This window comes from Mus pahari, chromosome 7, assembly GCF_900095145.1.
Source record: "Mus pahari chromosome 7, PAHARI_EIJ_v1.1, whole genome shotgun sequence".
NCBI classification, from domain to species: Eukaryota; Metazoa; Chordata; class Mammalia; order Rodentia; family Muridae; genus Mus; species Mus pahari.
In genome coordinates this window covers 86520648-86535538 of record NC_034596.1, presented here as the reverse complement: position 1 = coordinate 86535538, position 14891 = coordinate 86520648, and the positions used below count along the sequence as shown (strand labels likewise).

Here is a 14891-nt window from a genome sequence, read left to right as displayed (position 1 = left end):
GTGCTTTCAACACATGCTATTTTCTGGGAATGCCAGTCTCCTTAAACTCGTTTCTTGATCATAACTTATCCCCATACTGTGCTGTACACATTGGCTTAGGTAAATCAGTCACAAAGCTTGGTAAGCCAGATGGGAGCCTATTCTAGAGAATGACTATTTTATGTGAGGCTGATAATAGAAAAGGAACAGAAAGAAGGTTCAAAAGTTTAGAAGGACTTGTCAGAAGTGACGAGAGGAGAGATTTCCTAAAAGTCAGGATCGATGATGTGATAGGAAGGGCTCCTAGGAAAGTCTTAATAGTTCCTTCAAAAGTAAAACAGATGCTGATGACCCTGCCTGCCTAACGACTCTTCATTATTTGGATGGATTCTGCCTCTTCGAGAACCTGGTGAAGAAATTAAGCCTTTCCTACAAAACAGTTGTCAATTTTTCCACATTTCAATTCTTGAGAATATCTACTTGGATTGAAAATGATGCATCTCGCAGCTAGGGGAGAAGAACGGGGTTGGACAAATGAAGATAGCAACGAGTTGGGGAAAAGTGTCCAATTGTCAGCATTATGGTGTGTGTATGTATGTTCAAGTTCTCTTGGACTCACTTTGTAAACATTTCTTTTTTGAGACTTGTTTATTTTATGCATTTGAATGTTTGTCCTGCATGTGTGTCTTTGTATCATGTGCATCCAGTGCCTACAGAGGTCAGAAGAAGGGTTCAGATCCCCTGGAAATGGCATTACAGACAGCTGTGAGCTGCTGTATAGATGCTGGGCATTGAACCTAGGTCCTCTGCAAGAGCAGTTGGTGCACTTAACCACCGAGCCATCTCTCTACCCCTGGAATTATGCTCAACACACAGCAGCCATTCAGTAAAGACTTGTTCGAAGAAAAATGAAAGTCTTGTTTCTGGATAATTCACAGATAGGACAGGTTTTATTCAGCAGCCGGAGAGTTCAGTATCCAAGAGAGGTGGGAGTGTACTGTGGTTTTTCCTTTTTCCTTTGCTGTTCTTCCTGGACCGTGTTCTCTGGGGAGTTTAAGGATCCATTTCAGTTCCAATAGAGAATTTCAGCTCATTCCCTTGTAATTCCTTTAGGGAAACTAGGGTTGGCACCTGGTTATGGTGTGACACTCACAGGGGAGTGTGTCTGTGGAGAACCATGCATTGGTTTGTTTTTGTTTTCTACATGGCTCCTGTTATTCAGAAGATGATCAGAATCTCGCACCTAGCCCTTACATTAGTCTAAAGTGAAGCTGGACTGCTCTGTGGAAATCTTGCTGGTTTTGGAGACTGAGACACTTGTTTATCAACAGTGACAGGTGAGAAAGTGTTCAAAACTGCAGGAGGCAGCGAGGACAGCCAACCTTGGAGCATATCCTACAAGCTGTTCAAATACTTATCCTGTGAGAAATGGCCGTCCACTTAAGCCTATAATCTTCTCTCCCGTCATCTTTTCCCAGTGGCTCCAGGCTGTGGTGAATTGCTTCCCATCAGCTAATGTGTGATGCTCATTAGCACATTATATGTGTTGACTTCTCTGCTCATAACCATTACTGTCTGGGTAAATCCTTCACGCAGTCGAGTTGTATTAATTTATTTATTTTTGGTCCAAATGTTTACTTCTAGACAGAAGCTAAACAACTGGAATTCAACAAGAGAAAATTAATCTCAGAGACTAAGGTACTGTGGGGGAAGCAACCCAGCTCTAGAAGACTGTATACAGAGAGAACGGAGAGGTCCAGAGAAGAAACAAGTGCCCCAGCTTATGACTGAGAACAGTTCCACTTCTCTTTGAGCAAGGATATTCATATTAGGTGATCTATCCTCTGAGTAACGGCAGTGTTCTTGGCTCTCTGAAACCACAGGGGAGAGGAGCTATCCCCCGCTTGCCATGATTTTCCCCCGACTTCTAACCAAGGAAGGAACTGCTGCTGTGGCTTCAGGGCTTGTCCTCAGCGTGGGATTCATCCAACTTGGCCATGATAACGTTACTTAGTCACGCTAAAACAATGGGTGTAATTGAGGTCAGACCTGTTCATCGCAGTGCATTGGTATGAGGTAGATGATTGCTGTTTTGGATAACAAACTATTTCAGCCAGAACCTCGAGAGTTCTAAACACAGTTCTAGAGAGGTTCTGCTATTTACAATCTTTGAACCGTGTTTGGGTAATTATTATAGAAGATTAAAAACCCAGTTAGTTTGAAAACCCAGTAAATGCTGAGCTATGGTACAAAAATATAATGGGAGGGTCTAGAGAGATGGCCAGGGCTAAGAGCATGTTGCATGCAAGTGTGAATACTCGAGTTCGATTCCTGGAACCCAGGTAAAGGCCTGGAGTGGAGGAGCACATTTAATCCCAGCATCCCTAAACTGGGAGGTAGAGATAGTTAGTTGAAGATCTGAGGCTCGTGGGCCAGCTAGCTTGGAGTGACTGCTTTCAAATCAAAGGAGAGAATATTTGGTGGTGTTTTCATAATATTAAATACTGATCTTTAAATACCGTGGGATAAATTTAGAGGAAAATCATGCTGATGTCTCCAAGGAAGGAGACCAACTTCTTTGCATATTTTGCACTTGTATATTTTCTAGTGGGTGCATATTTCAAATCGGATAAATTTCTTTCTAACGCACTTTGATCGTTGGTGTAGCTGGGTTTATATTGACTTCACAAGAATGTGATTTTTAATCATTGCTTTTGCTTCTCTGTGCTTTGAGCACAGTGTTTTGTGCACTGTAGGCCCCTACTCGCTATACTGAGAAGTAAATTCAGGACTGTGTAAGATTAGTGCAATCGGGCTTTCCAGTTCTGTAAATTTTAAGTGCAAGAATTTATGTATCCTGTGGCATCTTCCAGAGCTTCTCCTGTAATGATATATTTAAAGAAATGAATAAAGTCAAACCACCACAACTCTTGTTTTACCAAATACCCAAGTGAATGATAGTCTAACCCTTCCTACCATAGAAACTGGAAGGAAGCCCAAAAGCGTGGCCAGGAGCTAGACTCCACTTCAACAAGGTGTAGAGAACCTTGCTTAACTATAAGAAATCCAGTACTCATATTAAAATGGAACCATTCCAGAAGCTAGTATTTAGCCTAGAATATCAACCCATAGCAGTTACTCTCCATGTGCATTCTTTTCTACCCAGCCCCTCTGTGTTTAGTTGCATAGCTATTTTAAAAGTCAGTCCATGGGCTACAGTATCAGCATCGTGAAAGGGTGTGTTAGAAATACAGGCTCCCACAGCCCAGCTCAAGTCGACAGAATCAGCATCTGTATTGCACAAGATCCCTTGATCTAATAGCATCCCTAATAGTGTTTGAGAAGCAAAGTAGTACTAGACTCATAAGGATTCTCAGGTTTTACAGTCAGCAACTATGTAAGGAATGTTTTAAGGAAGGAAGGAAGGAAGGGTATAGGAGCATAGGAGACTGTAATTAACACATCACTGTAAGAAATGAGTAGTTAAGTTTGGGAGGGAATGCCAGATAATTTGGAATTTAAAAATATATAGCTGCTAAAGAAATAAGAAGGGATGCCATGCAAGAGATGCATAGCTTTAATTGCATCATTCAGGAGGCAGAGTCAAGAGATCTTTGTAAGTTCAAGGCCAGCCTTGTCTACATAGCTAGTTCCATGACGGCCAGGGTTACATAGCAAGACACTACTTCAAAAAAAAAAAGTATTGTAAGAGAAATAAAATGTAAGTCTGTTTTGTTTGGTTTGATCATTTGGGTATCATTTATCTTTAGAAAAGAAAAAACATGTCAAAACAGATTGCATCACTTTTTGAAAACATCTTTGGGTGTAAAGATACTCTTTCCCTTTATGTACTAGTAGATGAACATTTGCACACACACACACACACACACACACACACACACACACACACACACACACACACACCTATAAGATAACTGATGGTGATGATGTACATCTCCATTTTATTGAGGATGAGCGCTTTGGGGTACATTAAGTATCCATACCAGATGGCCGTTGTCAAGTTCCTTCAGCATTACTTTCAAGGCTTGAGATACTTAAAATAGATCCCAACAGAATTGAGACCCTCTGGATAGTCCTGGGAGTGACATGTGGGGGATGGTGGCAGTTACCATGGTTACCCTAAACTTACACAGCATCCAGCTTCGTTCCATTAAAAGCATGTCCTTGGATTGAAGTAAATCCATTGTTGTATAGTTTCCTAAAATCAAGAGGAGAGAGAAATACCGATGACGATGTAGTTCAGTGGTAGAGTACGTGCTTAGTGTTTGTAAGATCCTGGGTCACTGAACTCCCAGACCTGAGTATGAGTAATAGGTAAATAAATCAGATCACCTGTGTGATATGTGTTGCTCATTTTTTTTCTGTTTTAATAGTTGGGTTTCGTCTCTTTTGTATCAAAAATGTGCATACAATTTCTCATGTTGTTCATATGCATCCCTTAAGAAAACTGTAGAGTATGCCTTGTTTAAGACATAAGATGTGGGGCTGGTAAGATGGCTCAGTGGTTAAGAACACCGACTGCTCTTCCAAAGTTCCTGAGTTCAAATCCCAGCAACCACATGGTGGCTCACAACCATCCATAACAAAAATCCGATGCCTTCTCCTGGAGTGTCTGAAGACAGCTACAGTGTACACACATATAATAAATAAATAAATAAATAAATAAATAAATATTAAAAAAAATTAAAAAAAAAAAAAACATAAGATGTTTTCTAGTTTGAAGCTCCATTTTCTAGCCCTGGGTGCCAGTAAGTCAGCTTTTCTTCATTAGCAGACTTAGAAGGACACAGGTTTGCAAAGGATTTTTAAAAAGTTATTATTATTGTTGTTATTGTTATTATTATTATCATTACTATTATTTTAGGTGTGTGTGTGTGTGTGTGTGTGTGTGTGTGTGTGTGTGTGTGCACATGTGAGTGCAGGTATCCAAAGAGGCCAGAAGAGGGCATTAGAGCTCCTGGAGCTGGGTTATAGGTAGTTTTGAGCTGCCTGATGTGGGTACTGGGAACCAAATTCAGGTCTTCCACAAGATCAGTAAGCACTGTTAACTGCTGAGCCATCTCTCCAGCCCCTAGTCCTTTTTTCAGTGAGGGCAGATTAAAGGGAAGAGGGGTTCAAGTGACAGTTAAGTTCATGTCAACACTGGAAGAATGACAGCAGATTTTAAAGAGGTTCACTTGAGAAGAAATTCATCTGAATGTATAGATTATTATTTTTTAAATTTAAAATATTATTTTACCTTCTTTAAAAAATTCTACGTATCCTCAGAGTTTATCATAAGCCAAAGGCTTGAGAGTTACAGGTGGAATTGAGCCTCACAGAAGAATCTAAGAAGGCAGATAGATCATGCCCTTTTGTGATAATTTTTGAACATTTTTAACAGGCAATGTGTCTGCAGCTAATTAATTTTTTTCTACCTAGATTCCCAGGGGCCAGCCTGAAATGCTACCACCTGTGTTCCTAGTAAAGTTACTGAGACTTGGGAGTGACTTGCCAAGAACTTGTTACTCTAAACTTGTTAGGGATCAGGATCCTTGTCCCCAAATACAATTCTTCTCACCTACCAAAACCATGCACCTCTGCAGGAGAAGGGACCCCAGTCTTTGGGACTCTAAGATATATGGTTATTGGTGGCCATTGACATAAAGAGGCAACAGCCATGAACAGAGCAACAGGCATTGCTTCCTAAAGAAGTCCTTGGGACAGGTGTGGGAGAATTTCAGTAATAATGTAATCTATGACATGTGCATTAGACAATGTGGAAGGAGAATTCTAAAATTTGAATTTACTCTAGATAATTGTAAGAAACTGAGACTCTGTTGGTTTTGTTGTTGTTTGTGCATCTTTTGTTTTGTCTTTAAAACGCCTGAATTTAGTTCTAATTTCTAAAGAACCATGGGTATGGATTGCAATCTGTTTTCCAGGGACTCAGACACAGACAGGGAAAAACGCCAATGGATAAAGTCACTTTCCCAGAAATGCAACTCTTTTGCAAATATGTGAGAAAAATTAACATATTTTTATTTTCTCCAGCTCTGTCTTTGATGGGCTGGAGAGATGGGTTTGGGAGTAAATGGCAGCCATGTAAGCATGAAGACTGAAGTCTGGATCCCTAAAGCCCACCTAAGAAGTCAAGCAGAGTAGCATATGCATGCCTGGAACGCTTGTCCTGAGCATGGGGTGGACACAGGTGGGTACTTGAAGCTCATTGAGCATCTAGCCTAGCCAAATCGATGTGCTTCAGGTTCGGCCAAAGACCCTGTCCCCAAAAATACAAGTGGAGAGTAATTGAGAAAAAAAAATGTCTACTTGTAAGCCTCTACAGGTACATACACAAACCTGCATGCATACACCTACACTAAAGAGTACAAATACACACACACATGTTCCTGGTTTGATTTATATTTTAGACACTAAAAACTTCATGGACAAGTAGGTCTTGAAGGTTGTAAATGGCAGAGAAATTAAAGAAGTGGGGACACAGGCGTGAACTCTGCAGTTGGGTATTTTCCTTGAACGTTTAGCATTTTGAACTTCATTAATCTTCAAGAAAGAAAGGGCTTCTATAAGAGTATAATTAAAAAAAAAACACCTGGAAAGACTGTTTACAAACTCATGCCATTCTCAGCTCTACAGAGAGGATCCCACCACTGTTCCCCAAAGGAGGCATAGGACAACTTTCTTTTGAAAGGGAAAGGAGATCCTGGGCAAATGTATTAACAAGGGGATGCTAACATTCTGCAAAGAGGCTGAGGATGGAGGGGCTAACTTGGGACGAATGCAGGAAACCTTTACAGGGGACATGCATGGCCTTGAAGTTAGGGACAGAGCAGGCAGAGAGCCCACTCTTGCTAAAAGGAAAGGTGGCTGAGTTTCAACCACTTGCCCTCTCCCAAGAGTTCCACCTGTGTCCAGAAAACCGTATGTGACCTGCTCCACTGGGGAGGAGGAGCTGTGGTTCACATGACCCAAATGGATACCTAAGCAGTGGCTTGGAAAGGAGGTCCCTGGGAAAAGCTGAGTGGAGGCTTGGGTCAATTTGGCTGGGAACTAAGTCAATCCAATTTGTATCCAGCAAAGAACTCTAGGCTGTAGTGTGGCCAGAGGTAGAGAACCTGGGTGACCATATAGGCAAACAAAACAAAACCCTAGTAGCCTTGAGTGGGGGTGGTACTATGGAAACTAGAGAGAAGGGGTCTGCAGAGGTGGCCCTGAATCCACTTTGTGGCTATCACAATAAGAGGAGAGATTTCTGCCAGCCTGAAGAGTTAGCTTATCTCTTACATTCCCATTAGATCTTCCCTGTTAGAATATTTTATGACACTCCCTGATTTAGTATCCACTTGGATTGCTCTTTGTGTTCTGAAACTGAGTCTGGAAGTTGTCATAAAGCCAAGGATGAGCTTGAACCTCCGCACCTCCTGCCTCTACCTCCCAAGGGCTGGGATTACAGGTGTGTGCTACTATGCCCCATTTATAGGGTAGTGGGGATGGAACCCAAGGCTTCATGTATGCTAGGCAAGTGCTATACTTACACAGAACTGTACATCCCACAGTATCTACTTTTGAACATCCAAAGAACAGGTCATGAATTCTGAGCAAAAATGCTATTTTCTATTGAACAAGCAGTCATAGGAGCTCTGTCGTAGTTTCTGATCTCTGGATGAAGTGTGCTGTGGACTATGAAAAGCCCTTAGTGGTACTACTGTGTATTCAGGGACTCTGGGACAGTCACATTTACTCTGTGGAACTTCTTCCTCTACAGCAGTAGTTCTCAGCCTTCCTAATGCTGTGACTCTTTAATGCAGTTCCTCATTTTGTGGTGACCCCAACCATAAAATTATTTCTGTTGTTACTTCATAACTGTAATTTTGCTACTGTTATGAACTGTAATGTAAATATCTGATATGCAACTCCTATGAAAGGGTCCACTTGGCCCTCAAAAGGGGTTGCGACCCACAGCTTGAGAACCCCTGCTCTGTAGATTTGGGATATTTGTATGCAGGATGCTGTGTCACAAAGCTTCCAGACCATAACTGATCCACACTCTGTTTCCATAAAGGGACTCAATGATGATGCAGACTTGCCCAGTTGACTTACGTAAGTGTTTGACTGTGTTTTGCAGTGGCAGTTGCTATGAGCCAGTGTAACCTGGACAACCAATCTGGTCCTCAGAACAAATGCACCAACCCTATCATAAGAGAACATGCAGTTCTTACGATCTTACCCTGTTTGGGATCTATAGACTATCACAGCACAGGGCAACACTCAATTCTATGAAACCCTTCCAGATCCAGAGTATACATCACGAGGTAGCATCCTTCCAAAGTCAGATACATATTTAGCAGATGGGGCGGGGTGGGGGGAAGGGGGAAGAAAACCGTGACAATAGCCTCAGATAAAATTCAGGTACTGGCGAGAGTGAAACTGGATACTCACAGGGTCAAGGTTTCATTGCATAGGCCCTGGAATGCGTTTTCAGGGACCGAAGTCATGTAAGGGTTGTCGGTGATTTCACTGCAAGAGAAAGCGATGGAAACGGTTGAGAAAAGAAGCACTCTGGAAATGGGTTCTTGGTGTACATAGATGCACTTCAAGGAGCCAGCCACAACACATCTCAGTTTTAGCTGTTTATTTGACCCGATCCTGATCACTGGAGATACTAATCACATGGAGTGGTGAGAGCTGTTCTAGATGGACACACATTCAGAATAGAGCATCAAATCAAGGAAATGGGTTCCACGGTGAGCTGAGGTGTCTGCCTCACTCCTTATCTTGAAGCAGATGGAGCTGAGAGACTTCTGAATCTGTAATACTATGTCCATAGCAACTAGAATTTTCTATGTCAATAGAAGGATCAGGGGAAAGGGATCAATGGATCTCGTTTCATGAGTATCATTAGAATGTCCTCTATTTACAAAACACTGCCAACCTGGTGCTCCCAGAGGATGACTTATGTGTAACCTGAGCTTATCTGTAGCAAAGAGACATGGTCATGTTTTCCCTCCTAGGGGAAAAAAGTATTAAGAGTTTGTAGCATGCTAGGTAGTGGTGGTGCCTTTGAGGCAGAGGCAGGTGGATCTCTGAGTTTGAGACCAGTCTGGTTTATACAGCAAGCTCCAGGACAGCCAGGGCTACACAGAGAAATCCTGTCTTGGAAAAACAAAACGAAACAAAAACAAAAACAAAAACAAAGAGCTTGCAACTGATCATTCTACATTTTGCTGATTCTGCAGTGTGAACTCAACCTTTGCAATTCTTCTGTTTCCATACTTTTTCATTTGTATGATGGAGTAAAACAACTGGTCTGACTGATGCTTTGGAAAAAAAAAGCACCAGAGTCAATCCAAAGCAGGGCCCTTGACTATTCTGTGTAGCTCAGATCACACACTCATTTGAATTTTCTGGTCTTCTGCTTCCCACTGTTGAAAAGGAAACCAATAACTTCCCTTTACACCTCAAGAGGTGGTTGAGTGGACCAGGAAGAGTTAAAAGCTATCAGAAAATATGAAAAATGAGCTATCCTTGTTACCAGGACTCCCCTTCCTCATTCAGTCATCCCCCCCTGGGAAATCACTTGATCATTTTTCCCATTTAAAAATCAAATGACCGTGGCAGAGCCTTGAGTCACTTCTGTGGGTTAAGGTGTTTGCTCTCAGGCCCGACAACACGAGTTTGACTCTGAGAATCTACCCCTGAATGTTGTCTTCTGATGGCCACATAAAGACACACAGACACTAAATAAATAGAACATTTCATGTAAAGTGTGAAAGAAAACAGTCTAGGAACTGTCCTGATTAATTGAGGCAGGAAGACCCTCCCTGAACATGGGTGGTACCATTTCAGGGGCTGAATTCTAAGTCACGTAAGAGTGGCCGAAGCTTACTGAGTTGTAAGCAAGCAAGGATTTGTCTATTGTCCCTTAGCTCTTGACTGTGGGTGACCCACTGCTTTGACGACCCTGAAATGATGGCCTGTAACTTGGAACTGTAGCCAAATAAACCATCTCTTCCTTCCCAGTGCCTTGTACCCATGGAGGCCAGAAAAGGGAATAGAATGCCCTGGAACTGGAGTTAGAAACCACTGTGAGCGCCATGTAGGTGCAGAGAGCTGAACCTGAGGCCTCTTCAAGAGCAGCAAGTGCTCTTGACCTCCGAGCCATCTCTCCAGCCCCCTTCCCTTTGTTGTCTTTTGACGTCAGAAATGAAGTTAGAGAAACTCAAGAGAATTGTCTTTCTTCCCTCTCTCTAATCCTCTTCCCCCCCAATTATTTCTTGAACCTTGTCTTAGTTAGGATTAATATTGCTGCCATGAAAACTCCATAACCAAAGAAACTTCGGGAGGAAAGGGTTTATTCAGCGTATACTTCTACCTCGCAGTTCATCATCAGAAAGAGTCAGGACAGGAACTCAGTTGGAGCAAGGACCTGGCGGCAGGAGCTGAGCCGAGGCCATGGAGGGGTGCTGCTTACTGGCTCGCTCTCCATGGCTTGCTCAGCCTGCTTTCTTATAGAATCCGGGACCACCTGCCCAGGGATGGCCCCACCCACAATGGATGGGGCATTCCCTATCATCAAAATGCCTTGTAGACCTGCCTAAAGCCTGGTTTTATGGAGGGATTTTTTTTTTTTTTTAAATTGAGGTTCCTTTCTCTTAGATGACTAGCTTTTGTCAAGTTGACATAAAACTAGCCAGCACAAACCCATTTCAACCTAGCTTCTTATTCCCATCGTCCTACAAGAACGTTTTCTTTTTCTTTTTTGGCCAGAATAACCAGCGACTCACAGTTAGTTAACTGTGCCCACCTCACTCACCCCTCGCTCCCTCCTTCAGCACAGTTACCCTGCCCCCTGCTTGCTCGCTCTTGGATCGCTCACTCTTGGATCGCTCGCTCGCTCTTAGATTACTTGCTCTTGGATCGCTTGCTTTTCCTGGCTTGTGCTAACTCCCATGACTGTACCTCAATTCTTGCCATGTTTCATATACATAAACAAAATATACCAAATACTGCATGTTGAGTATACTTACAGTATAAAGAATACGTCCGTGGAATAAATTTTGGTCAAGTCAGGGAATATTCTAAGTCCAGTATTGAAAATGCCACTACATTGAAAAAGAAGAAATGAAAATTTCAGGTAAGAAAATCAACACCTAGAAAGTATACTGCAACGGCTAGAAGTACGAGTTTGGAAGGCCTCCACTCAATGTCATGACTGCGGCGAGTGCTAACACCAGAACAGAATGATATTCCTTCAAAGCACAATAGCTTAATTCAGTCAATGCTAGTGGTGCCTATGTGATGCTTAGAATTCTCTGTGAATTATATGAACTCAGCAAGAGTCCTAGAAACAGGACAAGAAGTGACAAGGGAAGGAGGAGGCGGCAGGAGGAAGCAAAAGAGAAAGAGTTTCCTGTTTTAATTGGAAAACATTGTATGTGCGTGCTGGGGGATGGGCTGTAAAAGGCCAGTGGAAGAAGAGCATATGACTACCCAACTCCAAGTCTGCTTGCCTGTTGTAAATTGTACATTGTGGCATGGTGGCCTATGCCATCAATACAGTACTCCAGAGGCAGAGGCAGGAGGATCTCAATGACTTTGAGGTTAGTCTGGTCTTCTACATGGTGAGTTCTAGGACAGCTAGGGCTATCAGCTAGGGCCATGTAGAGAGACCCTGTCCCCTCCACATCCCTCCCCCCCCCCGGAATCTGCTTCATATTGCATTATTATTTTGCTAAGAATGTCTTATTTGCAGTAGTGACCTGCGAGTATTCGGCAGTGGCATTTAAAGAACATGTCCAGAAAGGAAGGAAAATTAGAAAGACAACAGCTTCTCCTTTCAAAATTCATGCCATCAAGGGAAAAATATGTCAAGTCTCAAAGATGTTCAAAATATAACATGAACACAAAAGTTTGGATGCTCTTAATGCCTCCAGGATTTAATTCGTGTAATATGTTTCTCAGCTACAAGAACAGAGCTAGTGGGGACAGAGCAAGTTTGAAAGGCCTGTCTTGGCGGGGGGCAGACTTAGATCCTACCAGCTCTTCTAGTACACCCCACTGCACCCCCATGTTTTACTGATTCATGTCCAAAAACAAATTCAGTCTTGGAGTCCTTCTAAAGAGGAAGCCACTGGATTGAAGAGGCAGCAGGAGCCAGAGAACACAATGAATCAATGGGACAATCCAGAAGCGACATCCTCTGGATGTCTATGAGACATGGCAAGAGTTCAGTGGCTGGGGGTTCTCGGAAAAAGAGTAGGGGCGAAAGGGCCAGGGAGCCGAGTGGCAGCCGGACATGCACGGCTCGTGAGACTTTGATCGCTACTCTCCCCAAAGCACTAAATGAGTCCCTTTCTTCTTTGATGTCCCCTCTAATTACCTGATTGACCATCTGCTGAGTGGAAAGCAAGTCCCTAAAAGGGTTGACAGCCTTGTCCCAATCACGCACGCCATTACTCTGGCATCACCCACTCCCACCCTTTCAACACTGGATCGCTACAGTTCTCCCTAATGAGCCATGTGGTTCCATGCTTCTGTTTTTACCATGGTAACTTGTCCCTCTGCCTGCCCCTTCTGCCATTGTCCCTGTCCTTCCTGAATAATGTGTATCCATACTTAATTTAATCCCAGCACTCAGGAGGCAGAGGCAGGCGGATTTCTGAGTTCGAGGCCAGCCTGGTCTACAGATTGAGTTCCAGAACAGCCAGGGCTATACAGAAAAACCCGTCTCGAAAAACCAAAAAAAAAAAAAAAAAAATTTGCCTCACAAAATATATGTGGGATATACTTTTATTTTAAAAGCTGGAATAGAAGTGTACTAAAAGGGATTAAGGTTGGTTTTTATCTTCATTATACTGTTTTTTTTGTCTTCTAATTTTTAAAATTGCATTTGTGCAGGAGAGAAGGTTCTTGAAGCTGGTGTTCAGAGGGCCTTGGGTCAGATCTGAGGAATTTTTTTCTGTAGTACTGATTGTGTGTTAGGATGGAACAGAACCAAAATGTCCTCTGCTCTGATAGAGTTGGTGGCCAGCTCATAAGTCATCACTAAAGCCATGCAGAAGTGTGCCCCTTCTGCTTCGAGGCTTTGCTTTTTGAGATTTCTAATACTCTTTTGTCAACAATTAAAAATAAAAATAAATAATATAAATATAAACAAACAAATAAAGAAAACATAAATAATATAAGTACAAATAAATATAACATAAACAATATAAATAATATGTATATATATACATATATATATATATATATATATATATATATATAAAATTTCCAAACAAAATTTGACCAATTGGTTCTTGGGATTTTGTTTTGTCCATACTTAAAGATTATATATATATATATATATATATATATATATATATATATATATATTTATTGCTTTCTTCCTCATGTCTCTTGGAAAAGGTCTCTGGTCCCAGAGCTATGTGCTGATGTTTGGATAGGCTTTAAGCATGTGAGCATTTCATATGGTACTTTGCCCGATGGGGAAGGATGAGAAGTCACAAGAAGTGACCTGATTGTGCCCTACATGATTCAAATGATGACAAAAGACAATATCATCTTAGGGAGATTCTTGATAGACACCAGCATCACAAGTCTAAAGTACACGCGTACAGACACACGCACGCACACACACACACACACACACACACACACCATAATAAAGAAGGAGTCAGTACTTACAGAAACTTGAGTAAGGGGAGCTCTGTCAAGGCATCGGGGTCTATGTAGGTTAAGCTTCTGGTGTTCCGGATCTCTCTGTAAGAGTTACAAGAGCTCAGCAAAATACATCCCTTCCTGTTTTCACTAAAGAGAAATCACGATTAACCAAAGTACACTAAAAGACTCTGATGTATTTATGTGGTACGACAGGGACTTTATGTCATTAACTACAGATCCCCAGCTCCTCCCAGACATGATTGCCTCTCTTGCAGGCAGGGGTTTGCTCTCAGTCCATTTGAATTTATGGACTCCCTTTCTCTGAACTGAAGTCTCATAATGTAGTTTGCTCTTTTTGTTTCTTTCTTCTCTTCCCCTATTTCCTTTTAGATTTTGGTAGAAAGAAAAACCCTCCAGTGGTTTGGCGAGCAGCTGGGGCCAGAGGGCAGACATGTGTATATTAACAGGAGCCAGCAGTGTTGCTATGACAAACGAGCACTGGAATGAGAGGTTAGTGAATCCTGCTAGAGGACAGCATTGCAAAAAGGGCCAAGAGTCTGTTAATTACAATTGCAGGTACAAGGTACAGAGTAAGCCTAAATGGCTCACTTGGGTTTATTTCATGATGCAAGTAACTGAAGGCTTTAGTATATGTGTTGTGATATCACATGAGTTTATAACTTCTATTATTAGGTTCATGTATTCACTGATCAAAACACGCGGTTGACATTAGTCACATGTAGTTTATTAGTGACAACTGTGAAACACGGGCTGGCACTGGTTAAGTTAAAAGTATTTAGCATGCACAGATTGGCTAGAAGACATTCGCAGCACTTCCTATACCTGTGTGCAAAGTCAGGAAGAGCTCACTGAGGTCTATAGTCTTTTGTTCAGTGGATGGCCTCTGAGACTTGGCCCCTTAGGGCACATGCTACTAATTGGAAAGCTTAAAATCTGATCTTTGTAATGTTAAAGAGTCTTTGTTCAAGGATAATTTGCATTCCACAAAATTTACACATTGTAGGCACATGGTTCATTAATTTTTAGTAAAGCTACTGAATTGGCCATCATAACAACCTAGTTTTAGAACACACATTATTGTCTTTGACAACAGTAGCATTTGGACATTTGTGATTTATATCAACTTTCTCCTTTCAGGCAAACCTTCCCCTTCCCTTCCCTTCCCTTCCCTTCCCTTCCCTTCCCTTCCCTTCCCTTCCCTTCCCTTC

The 14891-nt window shown here is 42.0% G+C and overlaps 1 protein-coding gene across 2 annotated transcripts in view; it reads right to left on the bottom strand.

The window, feature by feature from the left end:
• The window catches only part of Tshr (thyroid stimulating hormone receptor), a 114719-nt gene that overhangs the window by 22038 nt on the left and 77790 nt on the right, over positions 1-14891 (bottom strand). For both annotated transcript variants that reach the window (XM_021202086.1, XM_021202085.1), the window contains exons 4-7: positions 13687-13761; positions 11028-11102; positions 8440-8517; positions 4130-4198 (exon numbers count right to left, since the gene is read on the bottom strand). In XM_021202086.1, the coding sequence (XP_021057745.1) occupies positions 4130-4198; positions 8440-8517; positions 11028-11102; positions 13687-13761 (297 nt within the window). The remainder of the gene's footprint in view (positions 1-4129; positions 4199-8439; positions 8518-11027; positions 11103-13686; positions 13762-14891) is intronic.